The 15,649-nt window shown below is 40.7% G+C and overlaps 1 protein-coding gene across 1 annotated transcript; it reads right to left on the reverse strand.

Moving 5' to 3' along the window:
- Window positions 1–1,037: 1,037 nt before the first annotated feature.
- On the reverse strand, window positions 1,038–11,833 carry mppe1 (metallophosphoesterase 1). The gene is made up of 9 exons (XM_058641665.1): window positions 10,814–11,833; window positions 10,561–10,669; window positions 8,101–8,204; window positions 4,579–4,659; window positions 3,912–4,020; window positions 2,933–3,013; window positions 2,201–2,323; window positions 1,919–2,059; window positions 1,038–1,814 (listed from the first exon to the last, which is right to left on the reverse strand). The coding sequence occupies exons 1-9, from the start codon at window positions 11,068–11,070 to the stop codon at window positions 1,629–1,631; spliced, it is 1,191 nt and encodes a 396-aa protein (XP_058497648.1). The 5' UTR covers window positions 11,071–11,833; the 3' UTR covers window positions 1,038–1,628.
- Between the last annotated feature and the right edge of the window lie 3,816 nt (window positions 11,834–15,649).

A 15,649-nucleotide genomic window follows, 5' to 3' on the forward strand; every position in this document is an offset into this window, starting at 1 on the left:
CGTCCTTGTTCATTGCCCCACCACCTAGAGGTGGTCCATGACTGATGACCCTGCAGCTACCAATGTGGTATGCGGTCCGGCTTAGGCCTGACTCAGGGAAACGGACATCCCTGCCATGCATAGTCTTCCATGGGCACCTGTGGAGGTGTGACAGATATTCATCCATCCGTATATTCATTTTCTACTGCTTTATCCTCCACAGGAGGGTCGCGGGGGCACTGTGCCAATCTCAGCTGACATAGGGCGATAGGTGTGGTCACCAGTCCATCACAGGGACAAATATAAAGACAAACAAACATTCACTCTCACTCTCACACCTATGGTCAATTTAGAGTTTAACTAAACCCCATATTGCATATTTTTGGACTGTGGGAGGAAGATAGAGAAGCCGGAGAAAACCTACACACAGGGAGAATATGCAAACTCCATGCAGAAAGGCCCTTGTTGCTGCAAAGGCAAAAGTGTACAGTGTTCAATTCAGTTAAATTCAATTCAACTTTATTTATTTATTTATTTATTTACTAATAAATAAATACATTTATTTACTAAGGCATTTTATAAAGACTTAACAAGGTCAAGTGTCAGTACTGACATACAATACATTCTAATAACATTATAATCACAATGTGATGAGATTAATTTTATAAGCTAGGGCTGCAACTATGATTATTTTCGTAATCTGTCAATTATTGTGACTTGTTTGGTAAAATGTCAGAAAATGTTTAAATGACACGATGATGTTCTTGAATGTCTTGTTTTGTCCACAAACCAAAATGATTCAGTTTTAATGATTTCTTTGTTATATTTAAGAAGCTGAACAAAAACACTCAAACCAAATCATCGATTAATAAACATGTTTTGAGTTTAGACTCCAAACTCAAACATGTTTTACCCTAAATTCCATTTCTTTCATCAATGCCAAGCTTTGGATGATGGATCAAACATTGTTTTAAACAAAGCTTTATCATGAAATATTTGCCGGACTGATGGATGTGCAGCTTCAAACTGAAGATTTAGTCATTTCCAGACTCAAAAACTCGTCTTAATACTCTCTTTTATTTATGTACAGTTCATCAGAAATGTTTTTACAGTTTGGCAAAAAAATAAAATAAAATCTCACAAACATTTGGCACAAAATGTCAGCAATAAATACATAAATGTGCTTCATAAAAACAAGAGTTGACCGGATGGACGGTCAGATGACGACGACAACAACAAAGTGTTTACAGCAGATCACAGTTAATCATCAGAGTGACAGAGACATCAATTACCAGCATACTAACATGTGACTGTAACACCTTAAAATAAGAGCAGGGGGTCTTTAGAACGTACAAATCTGCTTGTTTGATTTGTAATAAGTGATTCCGAAAGTTACAAGAGAAGTTCCCCCATATGTGGCCCACATAAAAACAGCAGAATAGTCCTTTAAAGACATTTAAAATCTATATTCGAGTCCTTCACAGTGCTGAAGAACACTTGCGCTCACGATTGGAGATGGTACGACCGGACGTCTTCGCCCGTTCCGAGGAGGAAAGTCACATTTGCGAATCCTCACATCGAGTTATCTGTAAACTGCCCACTTCGTAGTTCTGTCCTGCCACCCCGAGGTGCGCTCTGGGTAACGTAGTTCACAGAGACTTGTGCTTGCCCAGCAGACAGAGGCTGGAGCACTGCAGCAGGCCTTTTATCCACATACAGTGAGCCAGGACGAGCAGCATCAGGCAGGCGCCCGCCGAGCAGTACACGCCGATCACCGTGCTCTCCTCCGGCAGGAAACACTTGGACAGAGTGTAACTGTCAGGCGACACCGACGCCTACCGAGGAGGAGGAGGAGGAGGAGGAGAAAAGGAGGAAACAAGCATGAGAATAGTGAGGGTAAATGTATAATGTATATGTAATAATAATGTAAATTACTCACCAGGATGAAGCTGGGGTTGTTCCTGTTCCTCCAGCTGAAGGACGGAACGCTGATCTCGGGGTACTTGTTGTCATGGAGAACCTCACATCCGCTGTGGGTGTGTCCGCTGAGGATGAGGCGGGGCTTGAACAAATGCAGCAGCTGAGAAGAAGAAACTTGCACGCTGTTGATTTGCATCACCGCTTTCATCATGTGACTGTTTCTGTTTCTTCTAACTGTACTGCATCAATCTGCTTTAGACACTCTGTGTGTGTGTGTGTGAGGAGACTGCAGAGTACTCACCCTCTGTGAGGCCTCCTTAGACAGCACGTCATACTTCTCCCTGAACAGCAGGTGTCGCTCTTCAGGCGGTGCAGCGTCCTGTCCTGTGCAGCCAGCGTCACTCACTCTGTACAGAGGATAGTGCTGGAGAGCAAGAGCAGCAAGAGTCAGTCATTGAGAGGAACAGGGTAGTATAGTTTAGTGATTTATTTATTTTGTGCGCCGTTTTAATGTGTCACAGAATAAATGGGACAGATTCAGGGATTTAGGGATGGGATTTTTTGTGTCCGATACAGTCATTTCAGACCATTTACAACACATTTGTGCCTAAACATGGCTCAGCTAAACTGCTTTTGCTGATTTTATTAACATTTTTGTGTGTGCATAATGAAGCATGCAGATGATGATGATTCCCATCCCTATTTTTTACCGTCTGTTGTTGTCGCCCCGTCGTTTCCTCTCATCATGCAATAACCCCCCCCCCCCCCACTGCTGCACTTTTCTGATGGGGCACTTATGTATGTGTTTGTGCATAAACATCGACGCAGTGTAACACTGGGTGTAAGTGCAGTGTCTTATTTCCTGTTTTTGGAGAATCTGGCAACATGTAAACTAATTATACTGTGGGTAATTAAAAAAATAAATAAAATTGATTCTTTTGTTACTTTTTCAAATGTGGTCACTTTAAAATGCACCATTTGAACAGTTTCGATTAAAGTGACTTCACTGTGAGCGAGTGTAACTGTGATTTACCTGTAACATGATGGGGGACGAGGGAGGAAAGAGCTGCGAGCCGTCACAGCCGTCCGTTGATCCACCGCCAGCCTGCGAGCTCTGCAGAAAAAGACAACAGGACAGTGTCAACTCCAAACATGGACATTTAAAACCAAAGTGCTTTACATCAGGGGTCTCAAACTCAAATGACCTTAGGGCCACTGAGTATCTACTGTAGTCTGGCCCGTCAAGTGAAAAACTTTGGAACTATTTAGTAGGAAGGCGGGCAACATGAGCTTAAAATTATATCCTGAAATTCCATCATGCCATCGCAATGATAGCTATTTCACAGAATTTCAAAATAAAAGTCTCTGTGTTGATATGCAAGATGTATAGCTCGCAATAACAGTTTATTTATGACGCAAAATGAATCTATTACTAAGAATAATTCAATATTGTTTGGGGGGGGGGGGGGCCGCAGAAAATGGACTGGAGGGCCGCATGTGGCCCACGGGCCATGGCTTTACATGCTTAAATGAAGTTAAGTAAAGCAATAAATTAAAAATAAGGAAAGTCACCAAATAAATTGAGTAAAAACACCCATTAAAACAAGTATAAATAATAATAACAATAATTATAAAGCTCAATTGGAATTGGTTAAGGTTTTTTTTTAGCATGAGTATGAAAAATATTATGTTCATTTCACTCCAAAGAGACTGAATGACCTCTGATATCCGCAAAAAGTCCAACATCGCGCATCACAAAGATCTGGTTTACCAAATAAAAGGATTTCAGTTTTCTTTACTTAAATGAAAAAACAATTCTTTAGGGATTTAACTGAGTCCTTGTTTGAAAACACCTGCTCCAAGAACAGCTGAGGCTTGGATTCAAAAGTTGCTGAGGTGCGAGTTTGTGTGTTTCATTTTCTGTCGTCTTCACACGACTCCACACACCTGGGTGTGTTCAAGGTGCTGACAGTGTGACACCGAGGCACTGACTTAAAGAAACGTCCTCTCACCTGAAGGGAACAGTTGAGATCTTTGGAGAGTTTGATCAGCTCCTTCTCCACTGACTGGCAGATGGGGCAGCCGTCGCCGTGCAGAGCCACGCTGTTCACCAGCAGGAAGCTGACGAGAGAACAACAGTGACCCTGAGTGACTCTGCAGACACTTCATCCTCCACAGTATTTCACCTGTACATTTCATGTAACTTGCAGTTTTTTTTTTTTGTCCCTTAAAGTCATTTTAATGAATGCCGAAGGCATCAAATCTGAAAAATACACCTGTTTTTCTTTTGGTAAATAAAATACAAGTTGTTTTACACTGGAAACAGTAACACACTGTTAAGGTAGTAGTGTTTTTCCTTCCACTTTGTACGAAAAAAGGCTGATTAAGTGATTTCTGCGACTTTTTTCCCCCAGTTAATCAGTCAGTTAATATTAATGCATGTCTTCAGCATTAACCAGGTTCACAGCGTGAAAAAAGGGCGGACTGTACTTTGTCATTTGTGCAGAACATCTCTAGAAATGACTGTCATCTTGAATAAAAGCACTCTTTTCCTGTTCTGCTGCTGCTGCTGCTGCAGACAGACAGACAGACACGGGGGTGTTCATGACATGTCAGCCTGTGCTGAGTCCCATGTTTGTCCTGCTGAGTCATGTTACGTGGCATCTTCCTCTCACTCACTTCACTCCCTTTTTGGTGACAATCCTGGTGGAGGAAGCGTTGAAGACCTTCTCGAAGCGCTGCAGCTTGAACCAGTCCATCCTGCGGGGACACACACAGACACACACACAGCACAGCACTGCACGTCAGGACACACACACAGACACACACTCAGTCTTTCACATCTGTCTGTCACACACTGTTACATAAGAGTTCCACTTCCTGAGACGCCGCATGTCCACATCATAACCCACAAACATAACCATTGTGCCAATGTGTTACGAACCACTTTTGCCAAATTTGAAGACATAAAATTTGAAAAACGTTGCACAAATGTTTCGAAATTTGAAATATTTTCAGAAATATTCTCTGCTCTGAAATGCTGAGGTGCGTGTCATGTTTGCACTGCATTCATAGAGAGAACACTCATGCACATAATGCATTACTGAGCCCCTTACACTAACCCTTAACCATTACAACGAAATGTCTCACCCGTAACCTCAACCCACATCTAAAACTAACCCTAAAACCAGGTCTTAACCCTGAAAAAGCTCTTAAATGTTGCATGGACCAGACAAACTGTCCTCACTCTGTATGATTTATATGATCTTTGGTCCTCACACACACACACTGGTTTCCATGACTTCAGAGGACATTGCATTGATTTACATTCATTTCCTGGAGACTTACTATAACTGTAACTATAATTACTACTGGCCTAATCCAAATCCTAATCCTGACCCTAACCTTAATTTTAAAACATGTCTTTACCTTAAAATGGAGTAATTTATATTATGGGAACTTGATTATTAAGTCCCCATAATGTGTCTGTGTAATCAGATTTAGGTCCCCACAACATAAGGAATACCAGACACACTCACGCACACACGCACACACGCACACACATTCTTGTACAGAATTCTTAAGGGAAACTGCATAATGCATTCCCTTGCTAACCCTCACAAATAAATGCCTAACCCTTAACCTAGATCTAACCTAAACCTAATTCTAACAATAACCTTAAGACCAAATTTTGACCCTGAAAAAGCCCTTCAAGGTTGTGAGGACCAGACAAACTGTCCTCACTCCACATGGTTTATACAATATTTGGTCCTTACAATGCCACAAATACAAGAACACACACACACAAACTGGTTTTCCTTGACGTCAGAGGACAGTGCATTGAATTACATTCATTTCCAACACCATAATTAACCATAATTACTACTGGCCTAATCCTAATCCTGACCCGAAATTTAAACTGACCCTGACCTCAGTCTTCACCTTAAAATGTAGCCATTTACGTTATGGGGACGTAATTATGACACACACACACACACACCCACACATGCACATACCTAATGCCTTAACCTAGATCTAACCTAAACCTAATTCTTACCCTAACCTTAAGACCAAGTTTTAACGCTGAAAAAAGCCCTTTAAAGTTGTGAGGACCAGACAAACCATCCTCGTCTCTGCATTTTATTAAAGGTTTTCAACCTGTGGCTCTCGGACAAATGAGCTGTTTTAACGTAAATGGGACGGTGTAAAACATTTGGGTAATTTGACATTCCCAGGTTTCAAAAGTTATTAATTAGTCATTGTATTATCATTTTATCAGTTGCATGTATCCAGCAGTAGCCAAACATGTCGAGCGGTAAAGGTGTGTTCACTGTTTAAAATATTTGGCTCAAACTCAACAACTGATTATAGATGTGTCATGGAAAAACAAACTGTACCAGGGAACACGCCGACAAATAAACTGCCTGTAAAGGTGTCGTCACCGATTGCTTAAGAGGTAAAAAATCACATTTTCACGTCACATTGTCCTGAAGAACAGAACAAAGTCCAAACAGCTGCAGTGAAAATGCCAATTATTTAATTCAGACTTCTTTCAACTAAATACTTGGAGCTTGTTACTTTTTGTCCTTGACCTATAATGAAGTCTTCTTATCGAGTATAAACTCCTCCTCTGGTTTTTCAAGAATGCGGTGGCTAGTGTGTGTGTTTTTTGTCTTATAATATAAAAATAGAATTTAAATACAAATACCAAACTACAGTACTAACATATCAGTATTATGGTCTTTAAATTCACTCACAAATACAGTACATAGGCTGGAACTTTTGAATCTGGGCACACAGTTTCCTAATGTAGCTGATTTTGAACAAACAAACCAGAAAATAGTGTGTTTGTTGGGGATGAATCACCTGCACAATCACACACATTTGGTGTCCGAGTGAGTATTTACACAAGCACACGTGGGATTAAGTGAAAAGTAAACCTATTTTTAATCCTTAATAATGAAGATCTATGACATGAAGTCATCAGACACATGCTTTTTTATCCAGAGTGACTTTCAAGGGTCGTGTATTCACTACTGACTACAAATATGGCACAGAAGCACAACCATCTTATGTTCATTATACTCGCTCCACAGTCAATTTTAAATATGTGCATAAATGGCTCAAATTGATGGATAAATCCCTGCATGACATGAGCACATTAGAGACATTTTAAACCCAGTTGTACCCAGGGACGTAGTCAACACAACTCTGTATGTGTTTCCAGACACTAACTTTTTTAAACTGCCTTTTATTGCCTGGTTTTTCACATTTTAATTTATTTCACCTCTAAAGTTTTAGTGCTGTGAAGCACTTTGTGAATTTTATTCTGCTGGCTTTAGTCGTACTGACACAATAATTAGTTTTTTTTTCTCATGTCAGTCATGGGAGCATATGGTGCTTTTCCACTAAATAGTCCCGCCTCGGCACGGCACGGCACGGCTCTACATGGTTTCATTGGGTTTTTTGTAAAGCAGTTATTTTCAGTGTAATTGAATCATTAGAATCAGTTGATTAAGAATATTAGTTCAGCACTTCCTCCATCACTGGAGCACAGACTCCGTGTGACATACAGCGGCAGGGTTTGTGATGCTGTCTGCTAACTGATTTACAGTTCGGCACTGTTCGGTTTGATTCCTGTGTCAGACGTCGCGCTCATGACTCTTCCGGTGTCGCGGCATAGTATCGGCTCAGCTCGCTTAGAACATCGCCAGAGCAGGTACTAAAAAAAAAGTACCAGGGGCTATCGCTAATGGAAAACAAAAAAATAAGTGGCAATACTGGGTGTCTCCTGGAAGGACCTGACCCCTAGTTTGGGCACCACTGACCTACAGTGTCACCCTGACTGTTAAATAAGTAAAGTCCCCTCTTAGTGGATCATAATCAAATCATTTCTCAAAGGATTTACAATGTGAACAAAGTCCTTTTATTTCTTTTTATGAGGCTAGTCCCCTGGTAGCTGATAACAAAATCTCAAGTTAAGACACAAATGACTGTTGTCCACACCTTTCTGTAACCAGGGCGGTGAGCCATACTCATAAAATCATATCAGCGATATTCTGAAGGGACATGAATCTTTCTTTCAATTTGTCTTCAATCGGGACTTCCTGAAACAACGCCACGGCTGTTGAATCAGGCAGAATTCCAGAGCAAATGTTAAACAAACAATAAAAACAATAAAGCCGTGAAACTCGCTCTTACTCATAATGGAACCCGATGTCGTGGTTTCCAACCAGCACAACCAGTTCTGTGTCAGTGGAGTGTCTGAACATCCTGTGGAAGCGGCGCACGTCGTCCTCCCAGTGCTGCAGAGACACGACGACACAAGACAAGACAACACGAGACAACACGAGACAACACAAGACAACACGAGACAACACAAGACTCAGCTGAGGCAGCAACGAATGTACAACCTTTAAAATCAAGAGTTTGGGCTTTTTGGAAAAGTGGTTACATGAGGAGCAACTGACACACTGACATGTGAGAAACAGACACTGGCTGACAGTGGGGACACCAGGGAAAACACAGCACACGAGAGCGGTTGATCCACTGCTGCCTCCATCACTAAGTTCAAATGTGCTTTGGTTTCCAGTTGGAAAAAGCTCTTTAAAGCCTCGTTCACTCAGAGGTAATGTCGCTGTCGTTTGACTTTGGTCCCTTGGTGAAACTTGACGGCGAGTATAAGACGATTTGAGGTCACTGACAGGATGAAGTACGATGAAATAAAAAATACTGCGTGCCGTGCCAAGTTGTACAAAAGTACAGTTCCCTAAAAACATGAAGCAGACAAGGAAGAAATGATCTGATGTCAATAAAAAAAACCTGGATTACAGGGATTGAACACAGGTTAAAAAACAAACATTAAAACACAAAAATAAACAGGTGTTTAGACCAGAGGGAGCGTGGCTTTACAGTGAGATAAACATACTTGGATTTTATTAGGTGAACCTTTTGATAAGTGTCTTTCCCTCTGTCCATGTTGGCAGCCATGTTGTGAGTGAGAATAATCCCTGTCAGCATGTCCATGTGGGCCTCTGTAGGGATTATCAATGGGCTGACAATATGGGTTGCAAGCAGGTTTGTCCCTAGTTACCATGGTGACCCCTCCTGTGTTTGCCCACATGGGAAGCGTTACTGAGACCATATGGGACCGGCTTAATTTGCCCACTTTGTGCCCAATTAGCCTGGAAAGTGTACGAAGTGGGCAAACACGGGTAAAACTGAAACAATTACTCGATTAATCAATTACTAAATGAATCGTCAACTACTTCTGATTGTATCAGCTTCTTAAATGTGAATATTTTTTAGTTTCTTTACTCAGATAACAAAGAAATCCTTAAACCTGAATCATTTTGCTCATCATTTGCAGGTTTGACAAACACTGATCAATGTTTTTTAACGTTTTCTGACATTTTATGGGTCAAACGATTACTCGATTAATCGAGAAAATGGTTGACAGATGAAGCGATTATTATGATCAGTGATGAATCAGTTTGAGTGTGTTTTCTGATTTTTTTAGCTTCTTGAATGTGAATTTATTCTGGTTTCTTTGCTCCATAGAACAAAGAAATCATTTAAATCATTTTTGGTTTGTGGACCAAACGAGTGCTTGATTAATCAGGTAAAATAATCGACAGAATATCATCCCAATGGCCTGTACCTGTACGCTGAATGTTTACATACCTCATATTTTAAATGAATTATCACTTTAATAGGAAAAACAACAACAACAAAAACCTAAGAGTTATTAGAATCTGTGAGGTTCAGCCTCCTGAGCTCAGCTGCTTTTGTTTCAGACTCTAGATTTAATTGTGCACCTGCACACCCGCACACAAGAGACCTTTAATTACACCAGTGCTGTGGGTTTACATGATGTTGTTCACTGTGATGTGACTAAATGACTCGCTGACGCCGCTTGTAATTATCACTCAAACCATATTAGTTGATCGCTTGAAAAATCAATTCATTGCTTAAAAATATTTGTTGGCTCCAGCCTCTCAAATGTGATGAGTAGCTGCTTTTTTCTGTCTCATATGTAACAATAATATATTCTCTTTGTGTTGTGGAAATATTCTTTTTTTTCCAACCTGCTATTTTCTGACAAAAAGACCAAACAATAACTGCTGGAGTCAAAGCCTCGTGGAGTTTTTGGTTAGTTTTTGGTTAACTGTTACTTCTATTATTATTGCATGTCCTCCCTCTTTTGGTGCGATACTAAAATCAAACAAGAACATGTTATTTCCTTCTCTCTGTGGAAATGTGAGCCCTGTGTTCCTGCCAAAGTCCATGGAATACAGATGAGTTAAAAATGAATGAGGAAGCAAAAAAAGAAAAGAGGAACACACTGTGCTGCTGGAGGAACTCTTGTTGTTTTTTTGTGCTGCGCTTGCTTCTCTTTCTGTCTGAGTTGATGAAGTGATGGATGGATGAAACACAGGCAGAGAGGTGAACAACTGATGCTGCTGTTTCCCACATATCTGCATCTTTGTTACTAAATGATAATGTTGTTGTTGTTGATGATGAGGATGATGGTGATGATGATGATGATGAGAGCACTGGCCTCTGCTCTGCATCAGCATGAATAAACACCGTGGCTTTGCAGACAAAAGCAGCAGAGTATGGGGGGCGGGGGGGGGGGTGGGGGGTGGATGTCTACGTTACCTTCTGCGAGCTCCACTTGCCTTCGTCGAAGATGTCCCCGAGAATGAAGACAATCTCGGGCCTGAGCAGCCACAGCGCGGTCTGGAAAGCTCGCTCCATCTGCCATTCCCTGCGCGTGCGGACACACAGTTCAGCGTCATTTCTTGTTTATGTTTACAAAATCAATCCAGGGATGATGGGATGGATGAGGTGCAGTAATGGACCGCCTTAAAAAATGAAAAAAGGCAACCAACGTATTTCTTTTTTTTTTTACCTCCTCAGCTTGTCGAACCAGTGTCCCCCCACGGCTCCCAGGAGGTGCGTGTCCGACAGAACCATCGCACGGACGGCTGTGTCCTGCGCGGGGCGGCCGTCCGTGCCCTCGGTCCCTGCCCGGGCATGGCTGGTCTTCGGCCAGGCGCACTGCAGGATGGCCGGGAAGTAGATGAGATACTCGCAGAAAAAGAAAGCGCCGCCGACCAAGACAATCAGCAGCAGCGCCACCATCCATCTGACGCTAAACCTCGGCATTTCTTTGTTATTCTGGGTTGTCGATGCCCTGAAGTGGCGCACTGGTGCCGATGGAGCGGTCCATGAGGCATCTTCACCTCCTCCGGACCCGACGCTTCAGGTCTCCAGCCGTGTGATGCTCATGGCAAGTTCAGCGCGAGGAGAATAGAAGACAAACCGCACAAAGTCCAAATGAGTCGAAATGTGACGAAAAAAAAGGGGGAAATACAAATAAAATACAACAATGTCCTTCGATGTTAAAGAGGGAGCCGAGCCACAGAAGCAGCACCAGCAACCCGCCACTGCTTTACATGTACAGCATCTGTGCGCTCTCTATGGTCAAGTTAGAAATAACACTTCCGCTGCTGGCTTTTCAAAAATAAAAGACCAATGTCTATTTGTAGTGGCAGTAGCAGCAGGTTTCAATTGGCTTGACATCGTAGGTACTGTTGTAATTCATCAATCACGAAGGCGAGAGAGAGTTGTGTGAAGGGTTTGCACATTTATTTCCACTTGCCGTACAAGTTACATTTCCATCCACATTTATCCAAGCTTCTCGAGGATCAACGGCACATAGAAATATTCCCTTGATGTTCAGTTTGTGAATGACGATCTATAGATTCCAACAGTACTACACAACCTGTCCCGTAGTGACCTGATGGTCAAATACAGCTTCTAAAACGGACACATCCATCCAACTGCTCGATATTTTTCAGTACATATCTTCCAATTCCTTTATCTATCATAGGCGTCAAAGATGTCAAAGTGTCCATGGTAGCTTTTATCTAAAGAACATCAGAAAGGCCACAAAGCCACGTTCCACGTTCAAAGGCAACTGTTAATAAATGACATTGTAACAAGTGTCAAATCTTGCATCAACCACCCGACCTAACCCTGAATTAAGGCTCCTACTATATTTTTTTGGTGGTTTGTCCTCTTGAATCTATATATAAAAGTTGTTGTTGTTGTTTAAACAAGAGAGAAAGCACTCTAGAACGCAATCTTTTGCCAAGGAATTTATTTTTTGGACATTCTAAATTCCTTAATCCATATGCATGAATGGATAATCTAATCAATTGTTCCATGTGCCATAACCTACTTCCCCAAGAACTGTCATCAAAATCAACACAAAGAAAATGTGGCCAAAAACAGTAACAAAAAGACATTTTCAGACATGGAGTATGCTTGTTGAAAACAGCTTAATTCGTTATTTGTCTTCTTACTCTTCATGTTTTTGTTTGTACAAAACATGAAGAATCTTAATCTGCTTTGAAACAAAACAGACCAGTTAAGCAATGACAGAGTAAATGGTTCATATCCCTTCTTTGAAAAAAAAAATATGTATATATATATATACATATATATATATATATATATATGTATATTTGCCTACCAAGAGCAGAGGATCAGGGGAATTCAGCTTTAAAGCAAGAATCATACAACTTCCTGTTGTTTTCTTGCTCATACCTGTTAGCTTGACGACACTTTTCTTCTCTTTGTCAAAGAGGAGACATGACAGAGAAACACTTCAACCACTCCAACTAAAAGTTATTTTTAAAAGCCATGCAATAAGTAATCTGAAAAATACCATCATATTGATAAAACTGATCAGTGATCAGAAGATCTGGCATCAGTCCACACAAACACTAACAGAGGATTTGGGAGGATAAATGTGATTAAGTGCTTAAAAGAGCAGTTTTTGTGGAATCTTACTGTCACTTGTTTTAACACTACCTCTTATTGTATTTTGACTATGTACTGTTACTGTATTTCCTTAAGATCTTATGTTTTTATGCTGGTGAACCGACGGCAAATGTGGTGGACAATAAAGTTCTATTCTATTCTATTCTATTCTATTCTATTCTATTCTATTCTATTCTATTCTTAAGGGCAGCTGTCTGCCAACAGAGGAACAGAGAGGTGTTTCACGCAGGAAACATCCAACCAAACACCACTGCTTTCATTTTTGGCTTCTGGGTTGAGTTACCTGCTAAACTAGTTGGTTTGCAATAGTCTGACATGCATGGGTGCTTCAGAAGAGAAGACAGTTTCACACCCTTTTAAAAAAAAACCACATGTTTTTTTGTTGTTTCAGCAGCAGCAGCAGCAGCAGCAGCAGCAGCAGGAAATGCACAGTGTATGATTTCGGACTGAGGCAGAATGAGGAATTTGGAGAAGTGAAAAAATGGAGCATTTGCAGAAAACAGCAGCAGCAGCAGCAGCAGAGTGAAACTGACACATGATGATGAAATGGAAAGGCATTCACGCTCCCATACAGCAGCTCCATGTGATCATGAATGAGCATATCTGTCTCTGGAGACTGAAAAGGGTTGAGACTCTGCTCTTTGCTCCAGATGTGTGGCTTCACTTCACTTCCCTCACAAGACTTTTACTTGCACATGACCAGTTTTTTCACTTCAAAACTTAACACACAATTCTGATTAAAAGACAACAAAGCTGTGCTGTGAGCATCTGCAGAGGGACAGAATTTCAAATCTGGAGATTCACTGCCTTGCCTGAAAACAACAGAGAGACAGAATTTACAATCTTTTATGTTACAAATCCCACTTCCATTCACATGCAGGGTCATGACTGGATTAACCCCCCACATCAGGGGAAAATCCCTGGGGTTAAATGTTTTCACTGCAGTTGCCATTATTATCAGTCAAGTGACAATCATGACAATTTACTGATTTAATCTGATTAAAATGTATTTAAAAACACAATTTTACAAAAGTATTGGGAGCAACACAATTATTGGATGTGATCTTATTGGTTCACGCTGGAGTTCCTCCTCATAGAAACGACTTTTTTTACTTATTTTATACTTTGCACAACAGTTGTGTTCTGTCTTATTCTCTGTCCTTTAGCGGCTGCAACATCTGAATTTCCCCAGTGTGGCATCAATAAAGTATAATCTAATCTAATCTTTATTTTAAGACTAAAATGAAATTTAAAAGCCCCCTTTTCAGTGTATCACACAAAAAAAACTACAGAGACTTTATTTTCCCCAACTCTGCATAAAACACTTACACCATCATTACCGTGACAAGTGAAAGCAGCACAGGACATTTCCATTTCAGTATTTACATATTAGAGAATAAAAGCATCCTGTTAGTGGATAAAGGAAGCCGCTTACAGTAGAGTCGAACCGCTGTGTTACATTAGTCTGGGTGGTTTTCCCTCAGACGCTGAGCACAAGTTATATAATGTGATGTGGGAAGAAAACCTGTGAGATCTGCCAACGCACTGCAGGTGCATTTAAATGAGTGACTTGTGCTCGTGTGTTGCTCAAACAAAAAGTTTCCTCCTAATGAAAGTGACTTTAGTGACACAAGTTAACTTGAGTGTGAAGCTGAACACGGGTGCAGGTCATCTGTTAAACCACACAGATTCTGTTTATGAATATTTAAAGATCCCAGCCTTGTTTTCTTTCAGCTAACTTCCCCCTCCCTCTACACAAATAAATGCCTAATAATAATAATAATTTTACATAATACATTTTATTTATATAATAGTGCTTTTCATGAACTCAAAGTCGCTTTACATTACCCATTGTACCCATTAATTGTTTTAGGCATATTAGGTTTATCTGACTTGTAAGGTGTGTTTTGATGTACTATCAACTGTACTTTTATCATATTTTATTGTACTGATGTTTTATATTTATCATACAGCACATCAGTTGCATCATTTGTACTGTATTGTCCCTATTTAAATAATTAAAAAAACTCTATTCTATTAAATGCACAAGAATGAAAAACAAAGGACAAATAAGTTAAAAACCGTTAAACATTAAAATCAGTCTTGAAGAGGTGAGTTCTGAGGAGTGATTTAAATGAGGAAAGGTCAGAGTGAGTTCCAGAGGGAGGGGATGTAATGTTTTGCTTTGTCTCCCCAGGTTTTGTGCTTAGTCCTGGGTTCTGTGAGGTAAAAGAGAGGGGCCTGGTTACGGAGGACTTTAAAGGTGACAAGGAGGATTTTCTGTTTACACGTACATTCCACTCACACGAAAACAACAAACTGCATCAGTGCAGCGTTCTGCACATACTCACTCAACCTCATATTCCATTCTGGTGCATCTCCACCAGGAGTTCCCTCATTTGCATTTCTGTGTATTCTTTGAGTTGCACAGGTGTGACCTCATTTAGTGAGTTGGTGCTTTATTCATATTACGAAGTGTCTTCGCTACCATCTCATCCACGGTGTCCAGATTTCTGCTGGCTGGTCTTTCCAGCCCAATGCTCCCTTCTGGAAAGGGTAACCAGAACAAGTACGGCGGGCACAACTCGACTGTCTTTCTGAAGGTTTATTCCACATACACAGTTAAGCAACAGTTAAGTTAAGTTGAAGTTAGTTTGAAGTCAGTTAGACGGTCAGTTAGACAGTCAGTTAGGTTGTAAAACCGACAAGTCGTACAAGTTCTAATGATAGATAGATTTACAAAGGCGCATACGAAGGCAATATATAACAAAACATGGCTTTGACGATGCACCTTAAAGGCACTTTAAAGGCAACGGTGCTTTGATACCAGTTACAACAACGAACAGACCAATAGAATGAAAGACAAATAGCTTTGCCTGCTAGAAAGTTCTACACA

Source organism: Solea solea, chromosome 1 (assembly GCF_958295425.1).
Source record: "Solea solea chromosome 1, fSolSol10.1, whole genome shotgun sequence".
Classification (NCBI taxonomy): Eukaryota; Metazoa; Chordata; class Actinopteri; order Pleuronectiformes; family Soleidae; genus Solea; species Solea solea.